This window comes from Zosterops lateralis (genome assembly GCF_965231275.1).
Source record: "Zosterops lateralis genome assembly, chromosome: 3".
NCBI classification, from domain to species: Eukaryota; Metazoa; Chordata; class Aves; order Passeriformes; family Zosteropidae; genus Zosterops; species Zosterops lateralis.
The window spans coordinates 64,866,648-64,878,306 of NC_139764.1; the positions used below are offsets into that span (position 1 = coordinate 64,866,648).

General features: G+C 50.2%; 1 protein-coding gene across 1 annotated transcript; it reads right to left on the bottom strand.

Moving 5' to 3' along the window:
- Positions 1 to 218: 218 nt before the first annotated feature.
- On the bottom strand, positions 219 to 7,719 carry VGLL2 (vestigial like family member 2). Its single transcript, XM_083857363.1, has 4 exons — positions 7,601 to 7,719; positions 5,195 to 5,480; positions 3,001 to 3,516; positions 219 to 2,069 (listed from the first exon to the last, which is right to left on the bottom strand). The coding sequence occupies exons 1-4, from the start codon at positions 7,679 to 7,681 to the stop codon at positions 2,026 to 2,028; spliced, it is 927 nt and encodes a 308-aa protein (XP_083713489.1). The 5' UTR covers positions 7,682 to 7,719; the 3' UTR covers positions 219 to 2,025.
- Positions 7,720 to 11,659: the final 3,940 nt, after the last annotated feature.

Here is an 11,659-nt window from a genome sequence, read left to right on the forward strand (position 1 = left end):
CTGGTCGGCTTCTCACAGTATGTTCTCACACTGCTTTGTCAAAATCTTTCTGTTAGGATCCCTATTCTTTCCCAGAAACTGAGTTATCACCAAACCTAGGAGAAGCAAGTTTGGGTTTTATTCATAACTCGACTTCTGACACACAGTGAACATCATGCCAAATTATGTGAGAGTTTGGGAAGTAAAAACTCTCATTGCAGCACAAAAGTTCATTTTCTACTGCTTCTCCTAGTGTCAGGGGGTAATGTTAGGAATTTCCTACTATAAGCTTTAAAATTTGTCAGCTTCAAAGACATTACAAAAAAAAAAAAAAAAAGAGAGAGAGAAAAACCCAAAACAAAGTAGTATTAGGATCAGATGTTTTGTCTATTAAAAAAGTCAGCTTTTAAGTATAGGATAAGTGCCATTTCTGCCCTGTTTCATTAATTATTCATCAGCTGGTAGTAACATTTTAATTTACCACTGCAATAGCAATTCTATATGCTAGAGTCCCCTCTTCTAGCATAAGAAATACAGAGGAGTTCCTTTACTTCAACCAATTTTACAGACACACTGTATTCTAAAATGTAGCACTGCAATGGTCTCATATTTTCTTACCTTTTGTATTTATCTTTGTGTATTTTACTCACCAAGAAAGTATTATCAGCTGCTAGGATTTCTATTTATCTTTCATGCAAAATAATAAAATAACTCACTTCATCCACGTGAGAGATGTGATTTCTGCTTTATCCTGAAGTTTCCAGTTTGCTTCATTTCTCTTATTTAGCTTTAATTCTTCATTAAAGTACACAGGGTGAAAGAAGGAGATGCCTTTAATACAGCTTTGCTATTGTTAAATATCTAATTCCCCCTTTCAAAAAACCCCAAACAAAACAACTACTAAAGTGGCAAAATGACAGCAACAAGTAGACAAAGGGAAGTGTTAGAGAAAACTCAGAACTAATGTCCATCATGTGCTTTTCGCTCTGGTTTTCCCTTTAAAGGCTGTTGGGTTGGAGGTGAGCCATTCTTCGTCAGATTCCTTTCTCCCCCTGCTTTAAGCGGGTTTAACTTTCACCAGAAAATATTTATTGTAAAAAAAAAAAAAACAAACAAAAAAACCCAAAAAAACCCAAAAAAAACCAAAAAAAAAACAAAAAAACAAAAAAAAAACAAAAAAAAAAAACAAAAAAAAAACCCCACAAACCCCAAACCCAACCAAAACCAAACAAACAACCCCACCCCCAACCAAACAACTGTTACACAGCCAATGCAAATGTGCCAAACTCTGAGAAGTGCCACCTTGGTTTTTGTCTTTCTGGGATTTAAGCAGTTGTGAGGGGAACAGCTGCATATCTGTAAGTCCAGGGCAGGTGGCCCCAGTCAGACGCTTGCCACTCACAACCACAAAGCTGAAAAATCTGTCCAGTTCCTTGATAATCCAAAAATGTTCGTATGTTCCAATTTCTTCTCCTTTTACTTTTCTATAATGCGAAATAAAAATCCAGTTCAAAACTGCTTAGTAGCTTTCCCATGGTTGCATTCAAGAAATCACTTTCACTGCCATAAAAAAATATTCACACCACAAAAAAACCCCCACAATTTCCTCTGTATGAAGGCCAGTGGTTTTGCATCACCATCCAAGATGTCATTTTACTCTTTCAGAGTAGTCTGGCTGCAGGTCTGGCTGTGGGGTCTGCTTAAATAGAAGTTCAACGTCTTTGGCTCTCCTCTTGCAATAGAACGACTTTCCTTCCCAAAACACGTCTAAAGTATCGCCCTTGCAATGCCAGGTCCTTTTAAATCCCGTTGTCTTTCCCTGAGCAGCAGGGCCACGGTGTGCTGGAAAAGGGCAAGGGGGGATCTGAGAGTCTTTGAGTCAGCACATCAGCTCAGAAGGGATCCACCACAGAAGGAGTAACGGCGAGCTGCAAACCAAGATCAGAAGCTGTTACAAACTGACCCGATTTCAGCTCTGAATGCCACCATGTCTAACGGGTAGAGAGCTACAGGGGAGAGCCAGGGGAAGAAGAGTGAAGGACAGCTCTAAAACCAGTACAGATCCTTGCTTTTATCCTGAGGTTGCAAACCTGAGAATGGAGAGAAGAAAAAAAAAAAAAAAAAAAAAAAAAGGGAAGAAGAAAAATAGGTGCAGGCATTTAAGAACAGAGGAAAACAAATTGCATTCCTTGCCAGCTGAGATCAGTCTAAAGCATGGGATCTCCAGAGCCCCAGAAGGCTATGAAACAAGGAGAAGAGCCCAAGCCAGACTGGAGAAAGGCACACATCCCTCCTGCTTAAAGTGAGGACACCATAAGGAGCCATTAGCGGCTGCAATAAGGAAACCAGCATGAAGCAGACTTTCCTTCCCTTCACAGCCACCCAGGATCTGCTGTTGCTGGCTGTGCCTGTGTACCCATTTTTGTCAGCACCACAGCCACAGCCTTGATTCCAGACACCTCAACTGGCACTAACAGGGTAAGACCACTGCCTTTTTTGCTCAGCAAATGCAATTGTACTTTCTTCTCAAAAACTGGAAGGAAAAGGTAAATAGGGAGAGGAGCTAATGCATTAACATGCAGGGTGTCTAGAAATGACCCCTCAGGGCAGCACATGGATGTGGCCAAGCACTGATCTTTGGGCTGCTCCATTCTGCTCCCAGATCTTGCTGCTCAATGTAGGGAGCAAGACCAGGGCATGGACAAAAGTACCTCAAAGCAACCTGTAGCCTCAGGGCATGTTTGAGGGCATCAGAAATTTGAATAACATTGTGGAGATGTGATGTGTTGGCCTCTCCTATCCCTCCTCTCCCTTACTCACTTGTCTGGCCTGAAAGCCCCAAGAAGAGCACCCAGGTCAGAGCTCAGATGTCATGCATGGGGCTTCCACCCTCACTTCATTCCCCCACAGCATAACCTCAGCCCCCATGAGTTCTTCCCTACTGCTATGGAGGATGTGGAATCAGGGAGCAGGGATGCAGCTGAGCCAGGGGACCTGGAGGGACCGAGGGCAGCTCATTACCTGTGTCCACATTGAGGCCAATGCTCTGTGCCATGTCTCCTGTGGCGTTGGGGAAGGGGCCCGGCGTTGTCCAGGCTGCAGCAGCACCTGCTTCGCTCTTGCCCAGTTCACATGGGGGGCTGACAGGCGAGGACACGGCGGCGGGCGTGAGGCGGTGGGGGCGGACGGAGGCGGTGGGCACCAGCAGGGAGCCGTACCGGGGGTCGAAGTGGGGCCCGTAGACCTCGTGCATGGCGGTGGGGCGGGGGTAGGCCGTGCTCTGTGTCCCGATGTAGGGGTGGTGGTGGTGATGGTGGTGGTGGTGGTGGGCGTGGTGCCAGGGCTCGGGGCCACCCTGGTGCAGGTGGCCGTGCAGGGACGGGGGCGCGTAGGGGTCGGTGGCAGCGGCGAAGGGCAGCTCGCTGTGCGCGGCGGCTGCCAGGGGGCTGCCCAGGCTGGCGGGGACCGAGGAGGGCTGGTACGTGCTGTTCCAGAAGGATGGTGGGAAGATGCGCTGGCTCATTGGGAAGGAACCATCTGGGTGAAGGAAGTGGGAAAGAAAGTCAGCAATGAGCACACCCTGCGAACCTTGATATGCTTCCCCTAGGGCTCTGTCCCTCCCTGATCCACCCAAATCAGTCCTTTCATTCCCTTTATTCCACAAAAAAATGGCAAACATAAGAACTTGCTCCAAACAAGTACAGATTCCTCTCCAACTAAACATCTAACACACCTAGCCTACAGCTTATCCATGAAACTGTAACTATATCCTCCAGCTTTCTCTTAATATGTAGATTGGCAAAAGGTTGTTACCTAAGGGGGGAAAAACATCTCTTCAGTAGTAGAAACTGAGTGAGAGCTACTATATACCACTTAAATTTTCAGGACTGGGTTTTTCTTGTTTGTTTTTGTAATAATCTCCTTGTCTAAGCATTTGTGCCCAATGCTTCCTGGAAAGCAGCTGCTGCCTCAGTGCAGTTGCAAAGTGGGCAGGAACAGTGAGAGATGTGACTAAAGGCAAGTTTGGGTTACTCAAATATCTGAGAGCAATTCTCCATATATTACAGTGGTCTGTTTCTTAGGTATACTGTCAACATGTTTGGGAAGCCCTGAGCAGAACTTTGGAGATTGGCAGGGCAAAGGAAAAGGACCTTACATTTTCTCAGCCCAGCTAACAACATGCAAGATAGACTGGTGATTATTAATAGCAAAAGTAGATGTTATGCATGATTAACAGGGAATGCACACTGTTCCTGAAAGAAATAAAACCATGTCCTAGTACTTCTTTGCCAGGGAAGTATGTCAGCTCTGGGCCTTGACATTGCTTGGGAGAAGGGGGAGCTGTTCATGATGAGAAAAAAACCTCCTCTATGCCATCAATTCCAGCACTGAATATCTCTCACCCATGAAATATTCTTAGACACTACAGACAACAATGTGTGCAGGGTCTGGGAAACCAGCCCTGGCTGAGCAGGTGGCCCTGTAAGGGAGGGTTACTAAGACTGCCCACAAGGAAGTGCCAGTGCTAACTCTGTGGCAGATGAAGTGTGGGGAAGGTTATTTCCCTCTACCCTGACTACCCTTGTGGGCCTGTCCTGTGTGAATCAGGCATGGATAAAGAGGTGTGCATAAGTCACAGCCTTGGCCTTTCCAGCACATGGCCATGGGCAGGTCTGGAAGCCCTTGTTTTCAGAAACTTAAGAGTTCTTGTCAGTGCTCCAGCAGCAATCAAGGTGGTGATACGTGCAGGGCAAGGTAGAGGGACACACACAATCATTTTTTTTTTAGAGATGGGAAGCTGATGAGATGGTTACCACATTTGCTTTTTGCTTTGCTTCCATCCCTATGATCACTCTAAACTGAGAGCTGGGGTCAGTGGGGAATACACTGGTCACAGTCACATTTTGGGAGTCACTCTGACTCCTCCAGGTAAAGCACCTGCAGTGAAAAGACAATTTTTCCCCCCCCACCACTTCTCAGGCTGCTTTCCCCCCAGGCCATGCCCCACCCATGGATAATCTGAAGGGCTTTGTTCTTTCCTTTTTTACCCTACAAGGGCCAAGCAGCTCCTAGCCTGGGCTCCCAGGGGCTGCCCGCCGGGCAGCAGCCGCTGGTGGGAGGGAGGATAGAGCCGGGATGCGCAGGCGAGGCGGGGACGAGGTGCCGGCCCAGGGGAGCCCTTGTCGCCCCCACCGCCCCCGCGGCCCCCGCTCACCCCGCCAGGAGCCCGCGCCCCGCGCCGCCTTCGCGCTGCCCAGGGAGAAGCTGCTGGGCTGGCTCAGCGCCCGGCTGAAGTGCTCGTCCACCACGGCGCTGATGTCCCCCTGGAAGTAGGTGAAGAGGACGCAGCGGGAGCTGATGTACTCGGCCTCGGGGGGTCGCTCCTTCTCGGGGCTGCAGTCCTCCTCCTTGATGCTGGCCGCGGGGTGGCTGGAGAAGGAGCTGCCGGCGCTGCTGCCGCTCTCCGGGGCTTCCTGCATTTTGGAGTAAAAGGCGAGTTTCTGCAGGGAAGGAAAGAAAACGGGGCCGGTCAGGCAGCAGGCCGAGGTGCGCCGGCCCGCCCTGTGCTCTCCTGTGCCCGCTCCCGCCGTCTGTCTGAGGGTGCCACAGCCTCGTCCTCGGCTGCCCGCCCTTCCCTCAGCGTGCACCACAATCCCCACACCCCCATCTCGCCCTCTGTAGTCCGGGGACAGAGAAGGGACTGCAAATTGGGCTGGGGGACCGAAACCCACAGGCGTCAAACGGGATGGAGCAGGAGAGCCGCGGGGTGGGGTCACACCGCTGGGTCCCTGCACCAAACACCAAGCCCCGCTAAGAAAAGGCTCTTTGCAGCTGCCTCCGGGGTAGACCGGGCCGCCGAGGGGCTGCAAGGCAGGGGCACGGCCGAGCACCCAGGGGGCAGCCCCGGCAGCTGAGAGAAGGCCGGAGCCGCTCGGCCCCTGGCTCCGAAACCCCTGTCTGGTGCAAAGAGTGTCCCGTAACCCGCAGCACGAGGTAGAGGGAAAGAGGGGGGAAATGACAGTCTCAAACACACTTCAGGGCAGAACTCAGCATTTCCCTGGACACCGAGAGGCTCCAGCTATTTACTACAGGATTAATCTCCTTTTGCTGGGCTCCGTCGAGTGGGAAAAGAGCGGGCGCTGTGAAGTTTGCGGGATGTGTCCCGTCTTTAGGCGCGTTAGTGTGTCTGAGCTGCTGAGGGTTCCTTAGCAATAAGCGCTGGGACGCGGAGCCCGGCCTTGGCCGCTGCGGGCACAGCCTTGGGCCGGCCGGCGGGAAAAGAACCGAGCAGACGGGGCAGAGGCTTGGGCCGAGACGCGATATATTCGATAATGTCACTCGTCGCGACGGCCGCCTTTCCGCTTGGCTGCCGGTTCGGCCATTGAGGTAATGATCATTCCCCCAATAATGTCATGAGCCGGGGGCTGAGGGGGCGGTGGGAGGGAAGGCAAGGTGGAGGGAGACATCATCTGCTATTTGTGACGGGTCCCGGGCCCCGCCGCCGGGCGCTGGGGCGGCACAGGGACCGCCACGCTCTTCTCTATATCCATCGTCTTTTCGTTATGCCCCGGGAGGAAGGAATTAATTCTGGTAGAGGTAAGGCTAAGAGGAAAACCGGGAGCGCAGAAAAGGCTAAAAGGAAAGCGGTGTGCAGCAGGTGCAGCCCGGGGAGCCGGGGCTGACCCACGCGGGGCCGGGCGCGCCCCAAACATCCCGGCGGCCGGAGCCATCCTTGCCCTGACACCCCAAACATCCCGGCGGCCGGAGCCATCCTTGCCCTGACACCCCAAACATCCCGGCGGCCGGAGCCATCCTTGCCCTGACACCCCAAACATCCCGGCGGCCGGAGCCATCCTTGCCGGGACACCTCGGGATCAGCCGGGAGCCGCCACCGCCCGGGCGGAGGGAGTTACACGCGGGGAGGCGGCGGGACGCGGCTCCAGCTCAGGAAGCACCCGCAGCTCTGGGGCACCCGAGGGGCTGGGGCACGTCCTGGGGTCCCGCCGAGAGCGCCCCGGGAGAGGGGAGCATCCTGCAGCCCCTGCTCCCCTTGGCGGGCGCGGTTTGCTCCGCCACCGCCAAACCGGGGAAACCCCGCAATCCCCCGTCTGTCTCGCCTCCCGCACTCCCAGAGCGTAACTCCGGAGCACCCCTCCGAGGCGGCTGTAAAAGCTCTGTCCCAAGCGGCTCCCGTGGATGCCGGAGCGCAGGGAGAGCGATGCCCCGGGAAGCCCCCGACGGTCCCCGCACAGCCTGGACATCGCACCCCGACCCGCCGCGCTCGGAAGTAGCCCGTCCCGGTAAAGGAAACAAACAAGCGAATATTTTAAAATAAACAATTAGGCAAACAACCCCCCTAAAATTCCTGCAGAGGGTTAAAATCGCGCCCTCTGGCCCGAGGCATCCCGCCGGGGTACGTACCCTGCCGAGCCCCGCGCCAAGGTGGGATGCGGTTCTGCTCCGCTCACCATCGCAGGCTCCCAGATCTCCCCCCTCCCGCCCCCCCTTTCCCCTCCCCTTCTCCTTTTCCCATTTTCCCTTTGGTGAGGCCCCAGACGGCCATCCTCCAGACGATACCCCTCCCACCTTCTGCCTCCTCACCGCTGTCCCCCACACGTACCTGGGGGTAGGGGCCGTAGGCTGCTGCGAAGTAGGGCTGGGGAGGACCGTAAACTTGGTACATAACATCCAGACAGCTCATGGCTGGCCGCGGCCGAGAAGGATTTTTTTCCTCATCAACTCGTGTTCTGCAAAGTGGAGCAATGCTTCGGGGGAGGGAGGCTCCCGGGGGTTAAGAGGCACCACGCACTGGTGGGAGGAGTGAGGGGGGATGAGGCTGCGCTGGGCTGTGCTGACACCCCCTCTCTGCCTCCTTTCCCTGCCTGCTGCCCTTCCTATAGCGGGACTCCCGGGACTGGCGGGGCTCCCCGGCCGCCGAGGGAATCTCAGCCCCGGGCCTGGCGGGTGGCAGAGGCCAGGGCAGCAGGGAGACCCCCCGTTCCGCAGGCGGGTCTGCCCGGGAGCAGCGGGCCGGGAGGCGCAGGGGGAGCTCCTGGCAGAGGCCAGGGCAGCAGGGAGACCCCCCGTTCCGCAGGCGGGACTGCCCGGGAGCAGCGGGCCGGGAGGCGCGGGGGGAGCTCCGGCCACGCAGGAGAATGGCGGGGTGCGGGGGGACACCGGGGCTCGGCGGGAGATGGGGGCTTACCCTGCGAGTCAACGCGTCTCCTCCTGCTTTTTATTTTATTTCATTCACTTCATTACATTCCTCGTGCCTCCTGTGCCGGGTGCTGCCCAGGGGAGGATGCCCCCGCTCCAGGAAAGGCAGGGGTCTGGGTGACCCCATCCAAATCCTACCGAGCCCGGCGTCCGCCAGAAAATGCCACCACCAAAGCCACAGGAGTTGAGAAGTCTGATAAACCGAAGGAGGAAAAACCAGTTGCTCCCGAGGAGGAATCTCCCCAGAAACTTTTGAATCATTACAAATCCCGGGAACAGCGATGCTTTTGCGTTTAATAGAAACTAAAACTACGCCGAGGGCAAAGTCGTGTCAAAACAACAAATTATCATGAAGGTAAACTGGATTTACTCCCTGGCTTTCTGCTGAGTATGACACGCAGAGTTGTAAATAGGTGAATGTGTCTTCACTGATCATTTTAAAGGAGTTGCATAGGCGGCAAGTTTATTTTTTAACAGAGATGTAAGTTTTCATTTCAATATCAACTCTTTGAAACGTTCAGCTTCATGGTACAGGTAACAACCACTGCGAGAAGAGACCCATTTTGTTTTGTTTTAAGCACTTGTAATAAAGCAGAAAAAATATAGAAAATACAAGAGAAAGAATATTACTCAGTTTTCAAATGCTGATTGGTTACAAAAGTATCAGGGAAAATCTGAAAACAATGAACATACTGAATTCTGAAGACGCAGAAATATTTAAACTGATTTTAGCAGAAAAAACATCATATTTAAAACTGCACACTGACTCTGTTTTGTTTTCTTCAAAATGCAATTTTTATATTCCAAGTGCTAGAAATTGTTTTGAGTGCCTGTTGTTCACCAAAATCATATTTCAGTGCCTAATGAGCATGTTTCAATGTTTTCTGCACCAGATGCAAGTGTTAACATTCATATTTAAACAAATCTCTTTTTCCCTATTCTAGTTTGGGAAATTAGTTTTTCATACAGCAGTGCAACCTGAAACACTGTAGCTGTGGGCTCTGCTTCAGTGTAGCTCCTTCCCCCATGAGAACCAATTTTGTGTTGGTGGTCAAGAAAATGAGGGGATGACCTCTGGGTATTACGGTTTAAAATAAGAGAAGTAACCTATACTCTGTAATTTTATTTCTCCTGAACAGTAAGCAAATAGCCACAGTAGAGAGAAGGACTCACTCTGTGGCTGGTGTCCAAATTAAAGCAGTCAGCTAAAGAACAGCCTTTGCTTCCTCACCGTGAGAGACTGAGAGATCTCACTTGGGACAACAGGATCTCACTTCTCCTCTATGTCCCTGCTTGTGAGAGGTCGGGAGCTTTCCTAGCACACACAGACCTGTGTGCCTGTTTCAAAGGTAATAGTGTGCTGGTACCAGGACAAGGTACCAAAAAAAGCCCATTTCTCAGAGGGCAGGTCCAATGAACACCTGCTCCAAGGACACAGCATGGCTTCCTGCTCTTCAGACCAGCCCTTCACCAGGACTCTGTGCCATAGCAAAGGTATGACCTGACATTGGCCAAGGCTGAGCATTCCCTTGTGTGGAGAAGCCCAAGGTGTAACAGCAACATGTGTGACTGTGATGTGGCAGGTGGTCTAGCTTGTGTACCCTGGAGAATCTCCCCTCGAGGGCTGAGTTCAGGGGTTTTATCTCATGTCCAAGTATATGCTAGGGAAATCAGGTCTGATGTGGCTTGGTATGAATCAAGTCTCTTTTATAGGTAGTTATTCGACTGTAAAACTGTGCAGTGTAAGACACAAGTAAACTGCAGTGTCTTAATGCAGAGCAATACAAACATTAATGCAAAAATGTTGGCAGTATTTTGCCTCTTTGGTGCATCTGTGAAATTAGTCCTGGTATAGGAAATTATCCTGGAAACCAAGGGTCAGAAACTATATTCACTAATGATCTCACAGTGTATTTACAGTTATAAAAAACCAGTCCTCCTTGCTCTTAACTAAAGAATTTTAGGTGGATTGAGTCACACAAGGAATTACAAAAACTTGGAAAGAAACAGCTGAGTTACCTCAGAGAGAAAATTATGACAGCAGTAAAGGAAAGCACAATTTTAGAAAGGACATGGGTTAAGAACTGGCTGTGTACCATCACAGCATGGTCCTACTCTTAAGCCATACACTGGTTCATACAATGTTCCACAGCAATAGTATGAAAAGAAAAATCTTCTTAGGAATAAGGATAGGTTCTGATAAACAGTGAGATGCAGAAAGCTACAACTTGCCTCAGAAAACATTCCCATAAAGCAAGTCAGTGTTATCTTCCAACTAAGCTGGAACTTTTTACAAAACAAGAATTGGGTACTACTGCAGATGGTTCACCAGAAAAGTAAACAGATCATGAAACTAAACATCAACATTCAGAGAGACTGGGACAAAAACATGTTAGCACTGACCACATTTGTTGCTCACCTTCCCACATCCAGTGCCAGCCTGCCAGCCTCTGGTGTGTGAAGGTTTGAGCACTGAGTATTGTGTTCAATAAAAGGATTAAGTATTTATCATCCAGAAGGGACATTTCTGATTTTCCAATCATACTACTTATACCATTCTTGCTGTTCATAATATACTTCTTTAGAAGCTCAGGGAGACTTTCACTGTTTCCAGTAAGGCATACTTTTCCGAATAGGAGATACCATGCGGTGGGTGGAGAATCCAGCCCTCGCTGCAGCCGTTTGCCACGCTGCTTAGCAGACTTTAGTGTTTTTCTCTTCCAGCTTGGGCTGGCTTGGCTTTAGCCTCCAGCTGTTGGTTCATGTAATGCCTTAGTTCATTTATCTAAACAGTCCTTTTGTATGTAATATTTTCTCTTATGAAATTGATTTTATTCCATATAATATTTTTTCCTGCCAAAATAGATGGAGCTCCTTAACTTTCCACTGCAATTCCTCTAATAGTTTTTGTACAATTTATTTGCAACCTACACAATTTTTCAACATTGTTTTAAAAGTATTGAGGCAAGAATTAGTTGTTTTTCTAACGTTTCTCTTGCTGAAGGTATACACAAAGTAAAATACCTTCTTTGCAACTGATACTTATAACTATTGGGGTTTTGCCATAACACAATTTTAAAGACATCATAGTGATGTGCTCTCCCACTGGATGACCACTCTATTTTCAGTTTTGATACTACAAGTACATAAAGTCATGGACTGCTTGGTGGTGAGGAGCTGATGGCATTGTGAACCTTTAGAATTTCTTCTAAACTCTTACATATCTAACTGACGTTGCAAGTAACTAGGCTGAAAACTGATGATCCCATGTGAGCCTATGACATCTGCTCATGATGCTTTTCACAGTCATCCTTTCTAAGACATTTTCCATCACTTGTCTTCCTTGGTGACAGATATGCAACTCTTCAAACAACTCCATTTATATGCTATTTGTTCTTGAGAATGCCAAGAGACTCAGCAACAGACTCAGGTATTGCCGAACATCCCAATACTCACTTTACTC

Coding starts and splice junctions, on each gene's coding strand:
- VGLL2 (XM_083857363.1), bottom strand. CDS start 7,681: ATGAGCTGTCTGGATGTTATGTACCAAGTTTACGGTCCTCCCCAGCCC. Junction 3,517..5,194: donor GGGCGCGGGCTCCTGGCGGG/GTGAGCGGGGGC, acceptor TCCTTCACCCAG/ATGGTTCCTTCCCAATGAGC. Junction 2,070..3,000: donor TGGCCTCAATGTGGACACAG/GTAATGAGCTGC, acceptor CTCCATTCTCAG/GTTTGCAACCTCAGGATAAA.